General features: G+C 39.9%; 1 protein-coding gene across 2 annotated transcripts in view; it reads right to left on the bottom strand.

Moving 5' to 3' along the window:
• The window catches only part of RGS7BP (regulator of G protein signaling 7 binding protein), a 44,840-nt gene extending 36,982 nt beyond the window's left edge, over positions 1 to 7,858 (bottom strand). The window contains exons 1-2 of one of the 2 annotated variants that reach the window (XM_054809139.1): positions 7,159 to 7,858; positions 4,291 to 4,457 (exon numbers count right to left, since the gene is read on the bottom strand). In XM_054809139.1, coding sequence (XP_054665114.1) covers positions 4,291 to 4,457; positions 7,159 to 7,317 — 326 coding nt within the window. In that variant the 5' untranslated portion in view covers positions 7,318 to 7,858. The remainder of the gene's footprint in view (positions 1 to 4,290; positions 4,458 to 7,158) is intronic. The other variant, XM_054809141.1, reaches the window with a different exon arrangement.
• Positions 7,859 to 22,510: the final 14,652 nt, after the last annotated feature.

The following is a 22,510-nucleotide window of genomic DNA, read 5'->3' as shown; positions in this document are numbered from 1 at the left end:
AAAATGTTTCAATCAAATTTTCTGTATTTCAGTTTGTGCCTGCTGCCTGCTGTCCTATCACTGGATACCACTGAAAAGAGTCTGGCTGTGTCTTCTTTAAACTATCCCCTCAGACATTTTTTGTACACGTTGGTAAGATCCTCTTCCAAGCCTTTTCTTCTTCCAGATAAACAATCCCAGGTCCGTCAGCCTCCCTTTGTACGTCAGATGTTGCATACTCTTAATCGTCTTCATGTCCATTGACTAGACCTGCTCCAGTATGTCCCCTTCTCTTTTCTACTATGGAGCCCAGAACTGGACATAGTACTCCAGATATGGCCTCAATGGTGCTGAGTAGAAAGGAAGGATCAACTCCCTCATCTTGCTGGCAACACTTCCTAATGTATCACAGGAGGCTGTTGGCCCTCTTTGCCACAAGGGTACACTGCTGGTTCATGTTCGACTTGGTGCTCATCAGAAGCCCCTAGGTCCTTTTCTGCAAAACTGCTTTCCAGGAGGGTGGTTGTACTGGTGTATGGGTTCACTCCTCCTTAGATTCAGGACTTTGCAACACCAGTCTGAACAACAGAGGACAACCACTTTCAAAGCTATGTTCACATGGGTGTACATTGCCATGTACCCCTGAGCTCCTCCAGTTTCATTTCATTTAAAAAAAAAAAAAAAAAAAAGCCGGTGTCAACATATATATCAGACAGTCACAGAGATACTGCCAGTTCGGGTTCGGTGTGCCAAGTGCACACAGAAGTACTTGCATTATGTAAGCACATCGAGTGCTTCAGAATATGAAAGGGACATTTACAAAAGTGTGTACACAGTCGTGCAGACCTGTATCTTAAAATACAGTTCTGGCTCATCTTTCCGTTTACAACCCAGACTTAATCGATTTCACCTATAAAGCTGGATCTGTATTTGATGACTTCTAAAATATCGCCAGTCTTTATTAACCCTTAAAGTGGACCCCCTTCCAAAATAGAGATCTGCACTTTTTTTTTGCTATCTTCCTATTGTTACAAGTATTTTTCTTTTCCTTTGGATAAAAATCATGCTGACTCATTTTCTCGCTGCTTTATTTTCTCCAGTTTTGACCATGACATCTGATACTGCAAAGGTGCACAATGTAATTGAGATATTTAATTTCTGATAATATAGCAAAAAATGTAATGAAAGGACCAAACCTTACTCACTTTCTTCAGAAGACAGTTCATTAAAAATCACTAAGAATTTTCAGTATGAGTGTGATGAGAGGAATTGACCTGAAGTCCTGAGAAAACCATCACTGAAAGAAGAGTTTACTTTGACTTACATTCCTAAAAGATCATCAATCAGAACTAGGATATTTCAATTTAAATTGGTTTTATTTCTAATCTTTATTGCCTGAAAGCCATTATAGTGTTGGTAAACTCAGGCATGCATCTGCTCTTTGATAAAATTTCACCTATTTCTGCAAGAAAAATACATAAGAGAGCAAGTTAAGAAGAGGATGTGGAAGCTATGATGCCCTATTAAGTTAGAGATTGAATTTGAAGTTTCCGTTCTCAACTTTTTTTTGTACATTGATTTGTAACATTTTAAACACACTACAGTGTAAAGATGTAATTATTCATCCTCAGCATTTTTTGAGTAGAAGACCTTCATATTTAGAGAAATCCTACTCTGATGTCTATCTAATATTCCAGAACTGATACGCCTATGATCAAAGTTTTTTCCTCCTCATGACTTCTACCCCGTTCAGTTCCTAAGGCATTATCTCCACCTCAGCATTTCTTTCCCTTCCCACAATTCCCAAATTTTCTTCCAGAGCTGCCTTTCTCAGTGCTAGTGGATCTGCTCCTGTTTCTTTCCTTCCAAGTCTTTGCACCTTTCATCTTTGTTACCTTCCCTAGTCTTGTTGAATAGGTGAGTTAGGAAGGGAAATAGGTGCCTCTTCTAGCTGCCTGAATCAAGAGTGTGTTTAAGAGTCTCAAATCCTGATGTATTCAAACAGGAAGCATAAAATGAAGCTGTCTCCTAATTTTGCAAGGAAGACATAAGCACAAACAAGATTAATGAGCTTAATATTGTCCTAGACAGTGATGCCAACTTCTTGAAAGAAACTCAGAGCGCCCTGCAACAGCTCAGGTCACTTAGAGACTAACTGAGCATTATTGATGACCTTAACTAATAGAATGTTGATATGTAATGAAATTTTATAGTCTAGTAACATAATTAGCTAATTGCTATTATTCTCTCTGGCTGGGAAAGCAATAGGCTTTCTTTAACAAGCTTTGGAAGACGGAATTGATTGTGTTACCCAGAAGTTTGCAGAGCACAGTGATGTGCATTTTGAACTAAAGCAGTGAACTAAATGAGCCTTTATGCCATCTGCTGACTACCAGTGGTTTCTGAGCAATACACTATCCTCCTGACTATTTAACACTGAGGATCATTTAATACAGTCCTATCCCTAAATATTTTTCTTCCTGATACTTTTCTTTCCTACCAAATTAGGTTCCCATTCCAGATCCTATGCCATATCCACTACATCGCTTGTCCTACTGAATTAAAGACTGAACCTCTGCGACTCTTTATTACTCCTCTCATTCTATGTCTTTTCTACACTGAATCCTTGCTGCACCTTCATCTCACATCTTTCCTCACAGATACACCAAACAAGTTAAGTTGGCTCATCTGGCTTTCCTCAGCTGTAGGAGGGTGAGGATGTGAAGCACATCTTGTAAAATGTCTGTCAAACCAAACAAGTAATTTCCAGAGGGTTTCTAACACCTTCCAGTTGTTATGGATATCACATTATTATCACAGTTATTTAAAATAGTTTTAGATTAGCTAAATGTCAATCTCGCAGCAACTGCACAACCTTCAGGACATCTTTGTGTATATGACAGACTCCCAACTGTGAAATGATTACTTAAAAAAACTCTATACTTCTAAATGAGCATGTATCAATGGTTTTCTTTATAGGAAAAAAAAAAAAAGATAAAAATATCCAAGTTAGGTTCTGCTATTCAAATGTATTATTTTGGTTTGTATTAGTCTCTCTTTTGAGTCTGAAAGTGCACAAGATCCATTTCGCTACTGTTCACTTCCACATTTTCAGGGCTACAGTGTTGAGGTAGTGTACACTGGTTAAGAAGAACAGTATCTTTTGTTTGGTTGGTTGGTTGTTTTTTTTATTTTAAATTTTCATAGAATAACTTAAAAGCCTGTATGTAGCTTGAGGAACAAATCAGAGGTTGTGGTATCAACTTAAGAGTCTGCACAAAATCACAGCTGAAAATGTGGACAGTTCTACTAAAATGACCAACCAGTGTTTTCTTCTGCTTAGTCTGTTAGTGTGGTCTTCTCTCCTTACACACTAAACCTACGACAGATTTCTCATTTGCATTACAGTAATGAAAGACCTTCAGAAGGGATTAGGTAGAGCTGCAAAACAAGCAAGCTTTTTTCCAGTGGCACACAATGGTTTATGGTGGATAAAGCAGGTGCAGGAAGTTCTGACAAAGTGTGGTCAGAGCGACATGATCCAGGGGGTACATATGTTAATATAAATGGCCCAGTCACCATACTGGGAAGAACCCATAAATAATTAGACTTTATGTAAGCAGCATGAATTCATGTTTTGTGAGATACAACTATTTATCCTGTTTTATCTTGTACTGAGGCACAGTCTCAAGTGTGTGATGATACATTCTGTCACCGTGGATAGGAACTTATATAATGTAATACACTAAATCCATCAAAGACTAAATGAATTTGCTGGCAAAGCTTCAATCCTCATTGTGACACAAATAAGGATTTAAAAACATGTAGAATGTAAACAGAAGTTTTCACAGTAGTATTTGTATTTCCACCCCCCGACGTAATTTTCACCTAATTTTTTTCCCTCTGATTTTGCTAAGTCTCTAGTTGAGCTGTGCTAGTTGTCTCTAACTGTTCAATTACGTATACCCAATGAAGGACTGGGGAGAAAGCTATTGCTGTTTCACCCTTGAAAGGCAAGGCTTCTCCCTTGATCTTTTTAAGCTGTTTAGTGATACAGAGTAAAATCCTGTTCGTCTTACATAAAAGCAGCCAGTGAAATCAGTATGATACCATCTTGATAAGGGGACCAGGATCTGACCCAAAATTTCGCTATCACAAGGACATGAACATTCTGTAGAATTTGTGGTCATACATCTCTATGCCTAAAACAGCAAAACAAGCTAATGCTTTCACTGAAAGTTTCCATAATGTAATATTTAGCAAAGATGTGCATATGAATACATCTTTAATTAAACATAAGTAGACTCCTACCCAGAAATTGCTGCTAGTTTTTGATGAGCCTGATGGGCCACCTCACATCCTCGGGTTCGAGTTTTGTGCATTTCCACATGCAGAGATGGACAGGTGACTGAGACATCCCCGATGGAAATGACCAGCTCCCGATATAGAGCCACCTGGGTATTGAACTCCTGGACAAGCTGAAAAACAAAGAGGACTTACTTACATTAGATGTTTAACTACACTGATAAAAACAATGAAGTTTTTCAAAACATGCCAAATCTAGAGCTTGTTCCTGCTCCCAATTTCATGGCATACAGGATCAAGTGCCCAAGATTTAGTAAATGGTTCTGTGGCAGCTGCCTCTTCTGTGAGCTATAAATGTTCATTTGCAGTAGAGTAGTGTTTCTGCTTTTAATCTCTGAAAGTGTTTGAGTTATTAGTCTTAAATATTAAGCAGACAAAAAAACCAGCTGTTTTACTAGTATCATGAAGTTATTTTTTGCTATCATAAAAGACAAAAATATCTCCAGAAATTATTGCCTTTGCTCCTCCTGCTTCCTGATTAACAGCACATTTAGAGAGTGGAATGTAGCATTTGCTTTTACACTGACAATTTTGCTAATTTATTTTGTAATGACTTCTGTTCTGTCACTGGCCTCTAACCCAGATTTCAGACTTAAAATTGATCTGAAGTTATTGGCTGAGAAGATGTACCAGATAGGCACTTTTCAGTTATGATTCTAGAAAGCACTTTTTCCAATATGTTGGGGGGGGGGGGGGCAGGGGGAAGTCAAAGGAGTAAATAAACACTTCAGCCTTTGCAGAAATCTAATATCCAGCAGATACACACTATATGCACTATTGGATAAAAGAGTAACTTTTACAGTGATGGAAGGATCATTATTGTTTAGTTCCACTGATCACGTACGTGGGATTATATTTTAAGGAAACCAAGCATTTGCTGTCTTCTGAAAGCACATCAGACCATTTGCTGCACATGGTGGCGGGGGTGGAAGGCAAGGAGCAACAGAACAGAATATTTATTATCTGTGTTTTGCTAATTTGACCTCAATTTCCAAACTACATAAAAACAGACAGGAGTAACTGCTCATAATTCTGCAGCCATCATTACCACCAGGAGTTCAACATATCCCAACACGCAAACATGCTGAAAACCTGGATTTTATCAGCTCTACCAAATTTTAAAGTCAAGCCCTCAAATTCTCATACTTGGAAAATAAATGAGTCACTTCTCCTGCAGTATTACATTCTGACTTCTCGTGCATCCTACTGTAATTACTCTGTGTAACTGAGAACTAGTATCAGAACCCATTTTTTGGCCATGCTTTCTTAAATTTCATTTTAAGATTAGCAAATAGATTTCTCTGCCTGTGGAGCAGCAAAACAGTCCCAGTGTGTTCCAGTACATCTGCACCCTCCCACCCCCAAGCCCCAAACAAAACCAAAAGCACACACCAAACAAAGCCCCAGGCATAATTTTTGCTAAACCTGGCTTCAACTCTTTCATTCCGTGGCTTAAGACAATGTATGAAAGTAATGGAGAGAAAAAAAAAAAATAAAGTACTACGTTGTGTCGTAGTGTAATTATTCTGCATTAAGAAAAAGAGAAAAGTGCAACTGGTAACTGGTTGTGCCAGACAGATTTTGCGAGTTCTCACCTGACATCCCCTGTCTTAACAGAGGACATATTCAGCCACCTCAGCATTACCAAGGAAAACAAAACTACACTGATGTTGCAGCATCGAGACAGAGAACAAGGAAAAAAATACTGGTTTTTATGTCCTGAATCTTACTGCATCTTGACAACCCATCTGTAAATCATATTTTATTTCTAATCAGTGAATTCTACAAAGCTAGCACTTCTGTTTATTCTAACCATATTATGCTGTCGGGTATGGGAAAAAAGGCAGGACCCAGTAGGATCCACTTGTTGGGTATATTTATAGAGACACTGTGGCAGCTTTTGTTCCTTGGTGCACTGGGAGTTGCTCCCGATTTTGAAGTATCAGAGTGGATATCTGCCAGCACAGTTTGCAGTATTAGAGGAAAAAACCTGCCAGAATCCAGCAGAAGTAGCAGGTACATTTCCAATGCTACTGGATAGATTTTTCAAGCAAAGTAGCAGCAAGTTTGTTTTCTGTTTCTGTCATTGGTTAAAGGAGCAAATTTGGGGCCCAAAGTCCACCTGACTGTAGCTCAAGGAGCCAGATGGGGTTATGTGGTGCTGGTTTGAAGGGAAGTGTCGGGATCCAAGCATTCTGAACATGAACAGAGAAAAATGTCATATCGTAATGTGACAGTCCAAAAATAACATGGATGCAGGTGCTTGACCTCAGGTTTTACAGTTGCAACCAGCTACTCTGGAGAGACTGGAAACAGGTACCAAGTATGTCAGTGACAGAATTTCAGGCCCTCAAATGCTGAGTCCTGTTATAGAAGGATTTTAGGGCAAGAGTGTGGCTGCAGCACAAGACAGCAGGCAGAAAGTGCAGTGATGCAATGGAGGCAACTATTTACCTATCTAGGCTTCAGTGAGTGCAAGTCTGGGGACAGATTTGGCCGGATGTGGCAAAAAGCAACTCCAGCTGCTTGGCAGCGCCGCGACAGCGGCGTGTGCTGAGGCTCCGGTGCCTGCCCTGACTGTCCCGCAGCACCCAGCCGGCTCCCCACAGGTCTTGTTTTCCCTCCCCTCTCGCGCTTTTGAACCGCTGCGAGTTAGGCTACAGGGCAGCACCCCCGATGGGGACTGCAGTTTTAAAAATAGTGCAACTGCACGTGATGGGAATAGGCAAGCTGGCGGGAGGAGCGGCACCGCCGCCAGCGACGAGAACACTGGGAAAAGATAAAAATTAAGGCAAGCCCATTTGTGGTACCCACCGTCTTGCAGTCATCCAGGGCTCTCTGGCTCTGGTAGGCGCTCTCGGAGCCGCTGCCCCGGCGTTCACTGTCGCGGCCGTGCGGCGAGGTCTTGCTGCCCTGGAAGATGGAGGCGGCGGAGCGGGGGCGCTTCCTGCGCCCGCTCGGTGCAGAGATCATGCACACGCATCCGCCGCGCGGAGCCGCCCGCCGCGCGGGGCCCCGCGGGCGCGGGCAGCGCCTTTCCCCCCCGCCGCCGCCTCCGCCCCCGCCCCGAGGAGGGGTGCGGGCCCGCGCCGCTCGTCGCGTCGGCGCGGCCGGGACCGCGCCGATCACGGCAGCGAGCGTGGGTGCTGTGGGTGATAGCCTGGAGCCTGCGGGAGAGCCTGGGGAGCGCCCTGCAGCATCGTCTCCGCTACCGCGGGGAGAGGCGGAGGGACTGGTTCCTTCCCTCCTTCAGAAGCATGTCAGTCCCTGCGGAACCGCCCCGCCGGTGGCATGCTCTGCCGTCCTCCTCGCAGCCGGTGGGGGAGCGAGCGCGGCCGTGCCCGGCGGAGAAGGGCTCCCATCCAGCGGCTGCCGAAACCTGTCCGAAGCCCCCTTGGGGAGCCCGCCCCGCCGCGCCACTACGCGCTCCCCCGCTGCGCGTCTCTGTGGAGCGCTCGCAGGGAGCCGCTCCGAGGGGCCAGTGGGGCTGCGGAGCCCGGCGGGCTAAAGTCGTCAACAGCGCGCCGCCCCCACAGGGCGGGAAAGTGAGCGGCAGCCGCCCCCCGGGTCTCACCGCCCCCCGCCGCTCCCCCCCGCCCCCCCCGCCAGCGGCGGCGCGTCGTTCGCCCGCCCGGCCGCCCGCCGCGGAAGGCGGGTCAGCGCTGGGGCGAAGCGCCCTCCCGGTGCGTGCCCCAGGGAGGAGCCGGGCAGCGCCTTCCCTTCGGGTGGCCGCAGCCTCAGCGGGAGCCGGCCCCGGGCCGCCGGGGCAGTTTTCCTACGGGCATTAGCGCATCGCCCGTCCAGCTTTTGCCGAAGTTGGTACTAATCTTCAAGAAGCTTACTTGGAAAATATTTTTCTGTTGAACAAAGACTTGGTTCACTGCTCAAATTTCTTTTCTTTCACTAAAAACCGTCTTATTTTGGGGGTTTAAGAAAAATGTTTGGAGGGTGTGATGCAACTACACTGTACATTGTATTTGTTCATCGTAGAAAAGATTAAATGATGATCGATTGGAGAAATTATTTCCTCTGTGCTCCAGTATGACAGTGCAGCTGCAGTTCACCAGGCTGAGGCTCGCAGTTCCCCCAGGCCTTGGGCACCAGCCCTTCCAATGGAGCCGGCTGTGGGGCTTTGACCACACGTCGTCTGCAGCCACTTTCCTGAGGTGAGCTGGTCTGGGCCACCTTCAACTCCAGGCTGGTCCTATTCTTTTCTGTAGCCAGGTAGCTATGGCTCTTCAGCTCACTTCTGGTATAATTTTATTTCTTCAGGACATTAAATAATATTTTTTATGTTTCAATAATGTTCTTGATACCAAAGGAGCACCAAACACATCACGCACAGAAACCCAGCCCCATAAAGGAGCTTGAATATGCCAGCAATGACTCTCTGGCATGTTGAGGGTCCCTTTTCAGGTTGTGCTGAGCATTAATGTAACATAGACACCTTGGTGTCTGCCCGAGTCCGGACATTGCCTATTACTGTACTTTGAAACTCTTTTTAGACATTTCCTGCTATTTTCCCAGAAAGAGAAGCTACTGGTTGGTTGTTAGTGTTGATGGGTTTGCAGTGCTTACAAGCACTGTCATCACTTTAGGTAAAGCTAAAATGACCTTGTAATTATAATGTTACCGTTGTAAACAAACTACTAGATCTTCAGCATCCAGAGCAGAAAGAACTTGCAGCTTGCAAGTGCTATTTTAAGGATACCACTTTTTTTTTTTTTTTTTTTGTAGTAGTAAACTTAATTCTATTACTCATAGGAAATAAATGCTTGAATTTGGCCAGAAACATTGAGCCAGGACATCATATTGCTTCCATATACAGACAAACCATTACCTAATGACAAGGAAAATATTTTAATACCATCAAAGAGCGAAATAAACACATCTTTTCCTCACATCTATATAGAACAAAACATATATATTTATAAGGGGAAATTAAAACATAGTACTAAGCCACATTAATGCTAGTGTTTTAATCGTTGCTCATGTCTCATTTTAGTCCTATGTTCTAGTCTCATTTCAGTCTATTTCAGGTCTTATGAAGAGCTACTGTAATAGCAATAATGAAATAATACTAATACTAAACCCAACAACAATAACAGTAAGTCTACCACAGAGTGCAGCATGTTTGCTTGTACACGGCTGAAGTTCTCTTCCCTTGAAGTTAATGCTAGAAGTCCCAGAATTTAGTTCCTGGTGATATATCTGCCCTGTATAAAGCTGAGTCACAGCTGAGTTTTGCCTTTCAGCCAACATCTGGAACAGTTTTGAAGTCCCAGTAACTTACAGCGTGTTCATTCCTGATTCTTTGTATCTTGAGTATGTCCACATTTGGAAGTGGATCTGGCAATTCTTTCTGTAATTTTTAAGACCACATGTTTTCATAATTCTTACATCTGACCTCTGAAATCTTCGTGGAACATGATGAATTTGATGGCACCCCAGGATTACGTTGGAGAAGCAGGAGTGACAGGGAACAAATCAGTCTGGGATGCATATGAAACAATGATTTTTATAGGCATCCCAGTTCTTGGGCTGGGGAAAAGAGCTCCCAGCTAAGCCACGAAATGCTGTCACTGCGCCGGCAATGGGAGCAGTAAGACTCAGTTTGAAAATATGTATCACCAGGAAACAAAATGCTCTCTTGAGAAAACAGAGGTATATATGTTGCAACTTTTCCTGAAAAGAGAGAGGCATGATTCTTTCCTCTTGTCTGAACTAGAGTTCCTGTCACAAACGGCCTTATTCTAGCTGTGTCTCCTGATGTTTAATGGATTGCAACAACCAGGGGCTTGTTGCTCCCTCCCACAGCATCCTTTCAAGACCATAGGTAGGTGACCTTGAAATAAGTTCAGAGAGTACTTGGCGCGTTACATAGCCAAAGTCTTCGGCAACTCCACAGCTAGTAATAAAATAAAAGTAAATATGTAGGCTTTGCTATACCTAGCCTATATTGTAAATCTAAAAAATGAACTGAAATGAACTTTTTACTTGGGAGTCTCTCTTGTTCCATTTTGTTGTAATCTTTGTCTAATCCATTTATTTCTCTGGTCGTTGGCTTCTGGTAATATTTCCCAAGGGTGAGTCAAATGTAATGGACTAGATAAGTTATGAAAGAGACACTGATTAGCTGAGAAATGTGAGAAGATGTCTTTGGAAAAAAAAAAAAAGTTAAAAAGAGGCAAAGGAATAGGGAAGGCAAAAAGGCCATTGCTGTTTCTGTTGAAAGAGATACAGAGAGAGAAGAGGAAACCAAGAAACAGGTACTGAAGAAAATAAAGTAATTCTGTATGATCTCCTTAGGACAGAAAAATAAAATATAAGTTCTAAAATTAGGTTGAAAATGAAAACTTAAGAATAACAGCAGAGATTTTTTTTCACATTTCTTTATAATATTTTTTTTTACAGAAAGTGAACTGACTATCTTTCTAACTAAATATGGTACATTTTAAACAGAACACAAATTTATTCCCTTAAAATACAGGGTCAGATCAGAGTCTAGAGGTAAAGCACTCAACTTTTGTACTAGGCTTCCTGTGGAGTAAAACTGTTTAACTCTCATAAAAAACAATGTAATAATGCGTTTGAGAATTACAGCTTCAATGGCCATTTCTTCTTTATTAATCATTTCCTATACACTGGGAAGCTGGGGAAAGGAGCGCCACAGGAGGCACTATTCTGGTCTGATTTTATAAGTAAGTCTTTTATGTATCCAAGGTGTTAATCTTCCTGACTTCAGAGATGCTCCAGCAGTGGCAGCTCCCTGCACCCTTTCTCCTCAGCCTGTGCTCAGTGCAGGGCTTACCAAGTCAAATAATTTTGTACCAAAGATTGAACATTAGTATATTTTTAGTGTCTGTTAGTCTAAAACCAAGATATAGAAAAATATTATACTTAAGTCTCTTTAGAAGCCAATAGAGCACCTTTGACCCTAAATAAAGTAATCAAATCTTTTTTTTTTTAAAAAAAAAAGGTCTAAAAATAATTCACATAGATATCCCTCAAAACAAACAAAGACATCCCTGTCCTGTGCAATTTTTAGCCACATTTCAATAAAGACTAGCAATATATTAGATGAGATTCTAAAGAAAACGGGACCGTTTTTCTAAGTTCTCTTGTGTCAGTCTCAACTATTTCCAAGTTTACTTAGTAAACTAATGTCCACACAGTGTATTAACAGTGGAGATGCTGAGGAAGAAGCTTATTTTGCTTGCAGTCACTGGAAGTTTTAAAAAAGTGCAGTCATTAGTGAGTCTGCCTGTAGCTGTCAGCCCAGTATAGGCATGTTGGTCCTGGTTATGAATGCATGAAACAACATGCTTAAGCTAGCAAAAATGTCAAAATGGCTCAGTCTGCTTTACTTGCCTTCTCTGTTGCAAAAGACTCTTTGTGACACTTACGTCATGTCCTGAGGATCCTAGAGATTATTGTGGTGAGAATTTTGGCACTTAACTATTGTATTCCTTAAATCAGAGAATGAAAGCAATTTTAAATCAGATAATCTGGGATATGTTCCCACCTTCTCTATTTCTTTTACAACATGTATTTACAAATGTAATTCCAGCATGAATTTATATGGCAATACCTGTGGGAGCACTCAGGCAGCAAGACAACTGTTTCAAATTCAGCCAGATTTGCACAACACGATATAGGATTTAATGACAAGGAGATCTAAGAAAATGGCCCATACAACCAGATTTTTTTTTTTTTTACTTTCACCTCTGTGATTTTTTTAAACATAAAATCATTACTGAAATAATGCTAATGCTATCAGCACCTCTGTTATTATGAGAAAAAAACAAATGCCTACTTTTAAAAAAATAAACATTACCATATAAAATATTCAAACTACAGAAATTGAGAATTATTTCTGAAAAGAACAAGACCAACACTAATTTCTCATTGTGAAAGTATCAGTGGAATAGTTTACCTTTAGCTCTAGTGTAGTCAATAAAATACAGAATGATTGTAATAAATAAATACAAATTTGCCTTAAGATTATATTTTTTATGATAGAAAATCTGGCATAAAAACAAAGCCACACAATGAATGGAGGACAAAAAAGACCACTAATAAATCTTCCAGTTAATGCCTGTAAAAAAGCCAAGAAAAATGATCTTTAAGGTCATAAAACACAAACCGAAAATAATTTAAAAATACTTATAAGAACTAACAATTAAAAGCTAAGTTTTATGCTATTTTTTAAATTTCTTATGAATCACAAGTCCCATGACAAATTTCATAAATGGCTGGGTAGTAAAATATTAGAAGAAAATCTTACACATAATAAATCTGTACATTATTTATGTAACAGTGAAGATTAAACTCTTAAAAGAAAGTATTACTATCATTAAAAGAATAGGAACGGCTATGGAAGAGAAAACACCACGGATTTGTGAGGAGCTGTAAGACAGAGGACTGAGACAATACAACTCTAGCCAAATGGATGTTTAAGAAATTAACGTATATAGAAGTTTCAGTGCTTTGCTACTTAGAAAATGCAATGTTTGGCATGTAGTGGTTTGGATACTGCTTAATGGATGCATGGGAGAAGTATGTGGGGTTTATGTTTTTATATTAAATGTTTAAATGGCCATTCTCTGTGTATTCAGGGAACATATACTTAATTCAAAAACCCAAGTATAGTCTTTTGAGAATCTGAAAATAACTCATAAATACCAAAACCAAATAATCTTCACCCTCCTCCCCTCCTTACTCCTACAGGAAAAATGCCTGGACCAATACAGGAGCCCTCCACTACATCTTCAGGAACATGTTAAAAAGTGACATGCTTTATAGAAGTGGAATAGATGGCAAAATTTGTAGCCATTATCGTGTCCATGGTCATTCTGTAGACCCATGTGGTTATTAGAAATAGAAGTGCTATACAAAACTTATGGTTTAGTCAGTATGAGAAATGGTTTGCCACTGTGTCTATACTGTCTCCTAGTCACATAGTTCAAGTGCTCAGAAGTGGAATAGCATAAACTGTAACAACTGGAGGAATCTTGCTAGTACATTTTTAAAGAAAGGTTATTTTTACAATATTTTGGCTGTTCTCTTCTGAGATTTTTTAAAAAAACACATGTCCAATAACATTTAAAGAAGGAAAAATATTTTCACATTTCAAAAGCAAGTAAAGGATACTAAAGCTTCACTACAGTATCTAATGTAAATACAGCACAAGAATTATGCTATTACAAGGAATAATCCAAATACAACTCTAAGAGCTAGTGACCTAGTGAAAATCTGGAAAAAAAATCAGACTGAACACAGGCTTAGTCAGTTTGACAAAATTTTGTTTGTGTTAGAAGAAGATGAGAACACAACTCAAAATTAGTAAACCCATTGGAGGCAGCAGTACTCTGAAACCTCTTCTGTTTGCCTTGTGAATTTGGCCTTTGTGAAAAAGCCTTCACTGGCTACTTTATGTCTCCTCACTTCTGCCTGCCCTGATAAATATTCACTGTCTACATATTTGAAAGAGATACTGTAGCCCTCCAAAACAAACTTTGACTTCAGTTTCAGTTATTCTGTTGTTGCACATTTCTGTTAAATGGTAGGAAGAGATACAGCATTGATTTATGAAATTATCATTACTTCACTTTGAAATTAATGTTTTATTGAAATGAACAGGACATCCTCTCACGAGCTATCACCTGGACTGTTACCCTGCAGGTTCAATACATTTTCACATTTGAAAGATTATTTTAATAACCACATTTTCATATTTTCTTTAAATAAAGGTTAAATCACAGGGAAAATGATGTGGTTTCCATGTTGTTACAGCACACCACAAACAATGACCTAATCTACTTTTGGTACATGGCAAAGTGCAGCATTTTTACATGAAAGTGCATTGTGGGTTGAATCAAATGATCAGTGATTTCAGTACAGAAATCTGAGCTCTTATTCTGCCTTACAAGTTTTTTAGTCTTGTGGCTCTGAGTAACCACACTGAAATCAAGCCATCCTTAACATCTTTTTCCTACAGGAAAGCTGGAGAGGGACTGTTTATCAGGGAGTGTAGTGACAGGACAAGGGGTAATGGGTTTAAGCTAAAAGAGGGTCGATTTAGATTAGATGTTAGGAACAAATTCTCTACTGTGAGGGTGGTGAGGCACTGGAACAGGTTGCCCAGAGAAGCTGTGGATGCCCCCTCCCTGGAAGTGTTCAAGGCCAGGTTGGATGGGGCTTTGGGCAACGTGGTCTAGTGGAGGGTGTCCCTGCCCGCAGCAGGGGGGTTGGAACTAGATGGTCTTTGAGGTCCCTTCCAACCCAAACCATTCTATGATTCTATGATTAATAGAAGCATATACTGCCAAGTGCCTTTGTCATATTTATCCTTAATCAGTTATCAACCTGCTTTCACCAAGCTCATCAACCTACTAAATTAACTTTTTTTTTTTTAAATTTCATAGGTATAATTTTCAACTCAAAACAAAGCAAACAGAAACTGTAATTACTCTTGATGAATGCTTTGCAGTTCTGAGAATCTGGCTGTGCATGTGTGACATACAAGGACAGCAATGAGGACCTTCCTTATTTGCTTTCCTGACCTTTAAATATTACATTATCTTTTTAAAAATCTAGAAAAGGATTAAGAATGATAGTGCTACCTGATGTCATTCCAAGGACATTCACTAAAGCAGGGAGTGTTTTAAGGAAAACTAGGACTGAATAAACTAGGAAATTTAAGAATATAAAAAATAGAATATGGAAATCAAACAAACAAAAAACCCCATATGATTATCCATATGAAAGCAAATGAAGGGGGTTCCCCCCCCCCCCCCCCCCCTTGTATTTTAGAATGGTAGAATGGTGACTGCTTAGAAGATACTGTCCAGGATTTCCAGTTTTGTCATTTTATTATATGCATGAGTCTGCAAACTGTAGTGAGTTGAAGATTGCTTTAATTTTCTCTCTTTTACCTGTGCAGAAAGTTTGGTATTCCTTATTGTGGTGTGGTTGTGTTGTTTTGCTGCTGTGGGCTTGCAGTTTTACCTTGGTGGTTGGTTATTAAGGCAATGGAGAGACTCATAGATAAGAGAAGTGGCCTTCTGTTTGTGGTGCAGCTGCATTGCTTGGAAACTGAGAAGCATCAGGATGAAGGCTCTAGCTGGCAACTTCCATATCCTCTAATTCTTTCTTCTCCTTTCTGCTTTGCAGATGACAGAAAGAAGACGAACCCTTTCTAATAATTCTTACTTGGGCTTTGTGTGATTATGAAATAAAGGCATTTGTAAGAGCCAAAGAATGATTAAACATGATCATGAATTCTGATAAGGGAGGGTTTAGGGGGACATACTCACCAAGACCAATGTTTCTGACAATGTATTTCAAAGGCAAAAAAAAAAAAAAAAAAGCAACGCAGCTTAAGTTTTAATGAATTTTTCTTAGATTGAGAAAAGGACACAGCATGTGGGAGGACCTGCAGAGATTCGGAAAGATATAGCACATCCTTGTCTTGAAATATGTTTATAAAATCCTGCATGAGGTTATTGTGCTGCTAGTAAAGAGCTAAAGATTTGAGAATGTATGACTACTCTCCTAAAAATATAGGACTGAATTATTGTTTAAAGGCAAAGAAATAAGTGCTTGGTTTCAATGTTGTTTCATGGATTTGCATTTTTGTTCTTGCCTTTTCTTTTTTCTGTTCTTTTTAACTTTGTCCTATTCTTTCTTTGCTTTAATTTCTTTATGGTTTATGCTGTAGGGGGTTTTTATTGGCCTGTTTTCATCTGCTGTTTGTTCTCCTAGTCTCGTATTATCCTTCTACTCTATATTTTGTCCTTATTTTCCTCATTTAGTTTCTCACTCATTTCTCTGTTGTCCACATGCCCATCTGTTTTTTCTGTGTGATCAAAGGACAGTTTTGTGTTCTGTTCTTCCAAATGACAAGCTGAACTATAGTTTTGAAGTTAGCATGTCAGATCTCCAAATATGAGCAAAATTAAAAACTTACCCGGCCTAGGCTAAAACTCATGACGAGAGGGGAAGATTTATTATACAAATGAGCTTTAAAAAATGACATAAAAATTCATATGTAGACATTGACTACACTACATGGTAGATTTATAGGGCCAGATCCCTAGTCCTGCCTTTGTTCACTATAAATAACCACAAGGGACTGGAGAAATCCCATGGAATATACACTACATAGAATATATATATACTATGTATTAGTATCTACTTACATACTATTTCTTCCTCTTCCCCTTTGGGAATGGCAAAGCTAAAGGAGGACAAAACAGTTTGAACAACAGCTCAGGCTGCAATCAATGGGTTAGTGTTAACGTGGGGTTCAGTAGATGCCTGCTCAGAGTCCAGCTCTGTTCAGTGTTTCCCATATGCCCCAGATGACAGCACTGGGAATATGATTATTAAATTAGATGACATAAATGTGAAAGAGATAGCTGCTGGAACTTAGATGAGAATTCATTGTGATCCTGACAAATTGAGGATACCATCTTTAAAAATGTTGTAAAATCAGGTAAGAGAATGTGTAAGATACTGCACTTCGGTAGAAGTTATCCACCATACAAATGTAAGATTGGGGTAGGTAAAATCCTGCAGAACAGGATCTATGCATTTTTGTTGTTGAAATGAAGATGAAGCTGTTAGTAAGAAAATTCCCTATCATACCAGGAGGTAGAATTAGTGTTAGAGCTAGCAAGATACATGGAATAAAAACTCCACTTGATATCTACTCAGTCTTGGCTTTACCAGTTGGAGTACCCTATTCAGTCTGGTGCCTTGCACTTCAAGCAAGATATGGGCCATTTGGAGAGAAGGGAGAGGGAGAAAAAAAATTATAAGGTGGGCTAGAAAACAGGAACTCTGTAGAAACGGGAAGTACTGGAAGTAGATGACTGAGGGAAAACAGCAGTTCTCAAGTACACAAACTGCTACAGCATAAGGAAAGGGGTAATCTTTTTTTTTCTGTAATCATAGAAATATATAAATAAATATTTATAATATAAAAATTCCTGCAAGAGGTAAAACTTCTGCTTTTGCAACCTTCCCTAGTCTTATAAAAGATTTTGTCATTTCATGGAAGTTTACTTGTCAATTTGTGAGATAGATACTTTCTTCAACTCTATTTGTCACTACTTCAGCCTCTTTTCCACTTTTCAAATTCAGTACTGTTGGAAGCAACATTTCTTAACATTCAGTTACTGGAAATGCTCTTCCCAACAGAGCACTAGGGAAATGATTTAATGACAGCAGTATGAGTCCTATTAAATATTCCAGAAATTTGTACAGCTTTTAAAGATAAGGGTAATGAAGAAGTGAGGAAGAAATGAAGGACAAGAAAAGGATAAACATATACTAACATGAAGAAACAGGGTGGGAAAAGCTGAACAGCAACAGAGAATGCTTATACATGACGAAATAAAGTGCAATGGAAAGCAGTAAGAGCAGTTATTTAGGAGTGAAGGTCAGAATGAGAAAACACAAATCAGTGCAACACAGAAAAAGAGCAAGTCCGCTTTCTGCCTGTAGCCTTTTTGTATTTTTCCCTCCCTTTCTATTCAGACAACACCTACTATTGACATTTGAAAAAGAATGGAATGTACTAAGCATTGTGCATCTGTTTTATTCGTAAATATTTTCAGTTATTTTGAGGAAATGCCCCACGAAAGCTTTACTAATTCAGCAATGAAAAGAAAGCTACAAGTATGCATGAACAGCAACAAGGGTATGTCAAGTGGGCCTAGTGTTTTGTGTTCTGTTTTTTTTTTCTTTTACCTTGAAACAGATATAAAAAGTTTGATTCCCTGAATCCACTTAAATCTGCTTAGTTCCATCAGCTTTATGCCTAGGAAAAAAAGGAAGATACATTATTCCTATTTTAACTGTGCTGCTCATTTGCAGTCTTTGTTAAATATCTATAAGGTAAGCTGAATTTCATACCTGTGGTATGTTGATTTATTCCCAGTTGTGGTTGGTCATCTGCCGCTTTTTGATTATAAGTTGTCCCAGGCAGGACCTTGTTTTCTTACCTTTAACGCAGCCTGTGGTCTTTGCATTGTCAACACAGCCTAAGTTCTTGATATGATGGGTAGAAAGACATTGCACACGATGTGTATAGCGGCACCACCTCGGTGGCTCTTCCAGTCCCTGTCAGAGGTGTACCACAGTATGTCTGTGCTCTGCAGAGCCACCTTCATAGGATACATAGGGTGTAGGGCATGCACTTTTGCAGGCTCTTCTTCCAAAAATCCTCTCTACAAGTTGAATATCCTCTTCACGAATGAATGAAGAGTCAAAGTTTGCCTCTAACATTGCAGAAATAAAAGGAAAATCTAATCCCAGAACTATGGGGCTGTAATATACAATCACCAGTCAACAATAACTTCTTTAAAGAAGAAAACAGCTCATCACTAATCTAAGTGCTATTTGTAGCACTATGGGACCATTACTTCAGGGGAGAAGCAAATCCAAGACCATTTAAGTCTATGTATTTTTGGTTTGGCCTACAATCTGCTGAGAAATTAACAGGCATACCATACAAAGTGTGCTTTTGTAAAGAAACACTGTTTAATAAACAGAGTAACTGAGTCTTCAGTTGAAACAGACTCTGCTTTTGATGTGGGCAGCAAGTGTTCAGACTCCCAAATGAGATTGTGACAAACAGTTTCAGAACTAGTAGACAACAAAACTGGCTACTGAAAACAGCAGTGTGGTAACCCAGGAAATCATGAAACACAAGCTAGTGTGTTTGGCAACTACACATACAAGTAAGGAAGAGGTCCTCTAGGGTTGCTAAACCAGCACAAAGCTTCTTATGAGCCAAAAAGGGAAAGCAAAAATATGCCAAGCAGATGATTCTTTCTCTTTATGGAATTTTTGTTTGTTTTACTTTGTGTTCCCAAACATATCTGTCCTTTCAGCCACAGATTTAGTTCGTGGAAGGATGAAGTTAGCTCATCATTTTTGAGTCCTTACTATTTTTGGCTACTCTTTTGCAAAGCTCAGAGACAAGTCAATTTTTAGGAAGTAAATCTAATTCCTTATAATCAAATTTGGTTTTCTGCTCTTGTTTTACATACTCCCAAACAGGAATGTATAAAGCATGAAACATGAAAAGACCATACTTTTTCAAAGAAAAGTACCACAAGTGGTTGTATCCATAAAAACCTGCCTGTGTACACACTAACAGTCTCTTTCATATTAAATAGTCCTTCTGCTCATGCTAGTATTATTTCAAGTTTAATAAGTATGTGGGATTTTGCCCTTAGCAATTAAGTCCTCTGCAGAAGCAGCTTAGCATCCAGAACCCTCTAGGATAATTCATTGAAGAGGAACCTTTTCAGGGACTAGACCAGTAGTAGGTCCAGGATTTGAACCAAAAGCCCACTTAGTGCTGCCTTTATGTAGTATTCTGTAACGTAAACAGATTTGAGAATACCTTGGCCAGTATTTCTTATGCCTACTGTTGTACTATTTAATGTTTTTTGTATGTTACTGAAAATGGTTTTTTTCTTTCCTCCATACTATTTCCTGTTGAATACAGAAAATAATATCATACTAAGCTGAGGGTGTTTTTTTTATTTTTTTTAAATCTCAATTATCTGGCAGGGAATTAAATGTAAACTTTTTTCCTTGAGCCTTCATCAAAAAATGCTTCCATAAGGATGATTTATGATTGTTTTAACTTAGATAACTTGTGAATTGAAGTAATAGATGCACAAAAGTGTCCTTTACCATTGTATCTAGAATAACTGCAAAAACAAATTAAATTGATCCAGCTTTTTTTTTAATTTGCTAAAAAGGATAAATGGACTAAGTCCCCCTATAAATTTGATTGTAAGGACAAGGTGAAGTGTATGTTTCCTCAATCACTAGGTCATGGTAAGTGATACAGAAAAGCAGCACTTGGCTAAAATTTGGTTATTTGTATTAACTTTAAAAAAATTACTTTCTGAACTTACGTTTAGGAAACCATTAATTTGATATTGACACTGGATATTCTGGAAGAATAAGTACAACAAATGCAGTTTTCCAGGTTTCCTCTGCAATGTATATGTCATTTAGTTTGCACCTGTTAGGTCACAGCACAGTAAAAAAAAAGTAGTTAAATGGAATAGTATAAAAATTGCATTAACAGGCTAGATATCTTTGCTGCTGTAAACCCCCCCCCCCCCCTAAATTATATAGGTTAAATCATAGAATCATAGAATCATTTAGGTTGGAAAAGACTTTTAAGGTCATCAAGTCCAACCATTAACCCAACACTGCCAAGTCCACCACTGAACCACGTCCCTAAGCACCACATCCACACCTCTTTTAAATACCCCCAGGGACGGTGACTCAACCACTTCCCTGGGCAGCCTGTTCCAGTGCTTGACAACCCTTTTGGTGAAGAAATTTTTCCTGATGTCCAAGCTAAACCTCCCCTGGCACAACTTGAGGCCATTTCCTCTTGTCCTGTCACTTGTTATTTGGGAGAAGAGACCAACACCCACCTGGCTACAACCTCCCTTCAGGTAGTTGTAGAGAGCGAGAAGGTCTCCCCTCAGCCTCCTTTTCTCCAGGCTAAACAACCCCAGTTCCCTCAGCCGCTCCTCATAACACTTGTGCTCCAGGCCCTTCACCAGCTTCACTGCTCTGCTTTGGACACGCTCCAGCACCTCAGAGTCTGTCTTGTAGTGAGGGGCCCAACACTGAACACAGCACTCGAGGTGCGGCCTCACCAGTGCCGAGTACAGGGGGACAATCACTTCCCTGGTCCTGCTGGCCACACCATTTCTGATACAAGCCAGGATGCTGTTGGCCGCCTTGGCCACCTGGGCACACTGCTGGCTCATATTCAGCTGGCTGTCGACCAACACCCCCAGGTCCTTTTCCACTAGGCAGCTTTCCAGCCACTCTTCCCCAAGCCTGTAGCATTGCCTGGGGCTGTTGTGACCCAAGTGCAGGACCCAGCACTCAGCCTTGTTGAACCTCATCCAGTTGGCCTCAGCCCGTCGATCCAGCCTGTCCAGACCCCTCTGTAGAGCCTTCCTACCCTCCAGAAGATCAATACTTCCACCCAGCGTGGTGTCATCTGGAAACTTACTGAGGGTGCACTCAATCCCCTTGTCCAGACCATTGATAAAGACATTAAAGAGAACGGGCCCCAGTACTGAGCCCTGGGGAACACCACTTGTGACCGGCCACCAGCTGGACTCCATCTATTACTCTTGCAGGAATGTCTCAGGTTTATCATCTTAGAGCAGGTCTTGATCAATTCTGCTGTCCATTATGATTATCTGCAAATCATTTATATCAGATATAGTAAGAAGAAATGCTAGACTAGAATTCCCCCTGCTTAGGTAAACTTCAGAGATGTGTTTTGTAGCTTTGTTGGTATTGTTAAACTTCTCATAAACATGGACCTAGAATGGAAGCTAGGTGGCTTTAAAAGTGTTGGTATTAATTAAAGCCAAAACAAATTATATGTTTACTCAGATTTATGGGACTGGAGGGATAATTCAACTTGTTAATGTTTTTCTTTTTCTACCGAAAATTGTAAAATAAATCCAGTTTTTGAAACAGATTTCTAGAATTGAGGAATGTTTGTTGTAAATAAATATATTGGGAATCTTATTATTCAGCATCTTTTAGAAGTAGTTCTTTGTCCAGCTGATAGAGAACTAGATGGTTGTATAAATACTGTGGGAGGAGCAGAAAGCAGTCCAGGAAATCCTATAGCCAATGCAACACTAGAAGCTGCTCAGGCTGATGTAGCACTAGCTACTTCATGTCATAATTTAAAATGTTTTTGGTAATCAAAAATGTTTTGAATGTGTTAATATTTAACATTGGAAATGTGTCTTAATTATTTAGTTTGTAGTAGCCCTTCCAAAATATCTGAGTAAGAACAAATCCAGAAGTCAGGTATTTGTAATATAAAGGAAAGCATTCAAAGATGGTTATATTAGAGGAAAAGAAACCTCTGAAGAAGTTAGGAACTTAAAATTAGCAAAAGAAATTGCAAAAGTAAATCTTAATACTTCATATGTAAGCACATATCCTGAAAATATCAGCATGTTAACATGTGAACTAATCACATTAACTGCTTCGGGTTATGACTGAAGTACAATAACATATATACTGGTGCATATATGAACACATAGTCTTGTGAGAAGTAATTTTAAAATTGGTATATATA

The sequence above is a fragment of the Grus americana genome, chromosome Z (assembly GCF_028858705.1).
Source record: "Grus americana isolate bGruAme1 chromosome Z, bGruAme1.mat, whole genome shotgun sequence".
Lineage (NCBI taxonomy): Eukaryota > Metazoa > Chordata > Aves > Gruiformes > Gruidae > Grus > Grus americana.
This window is presented reverse-complemented; position numbering and strand designations above follow the sequence as displayed.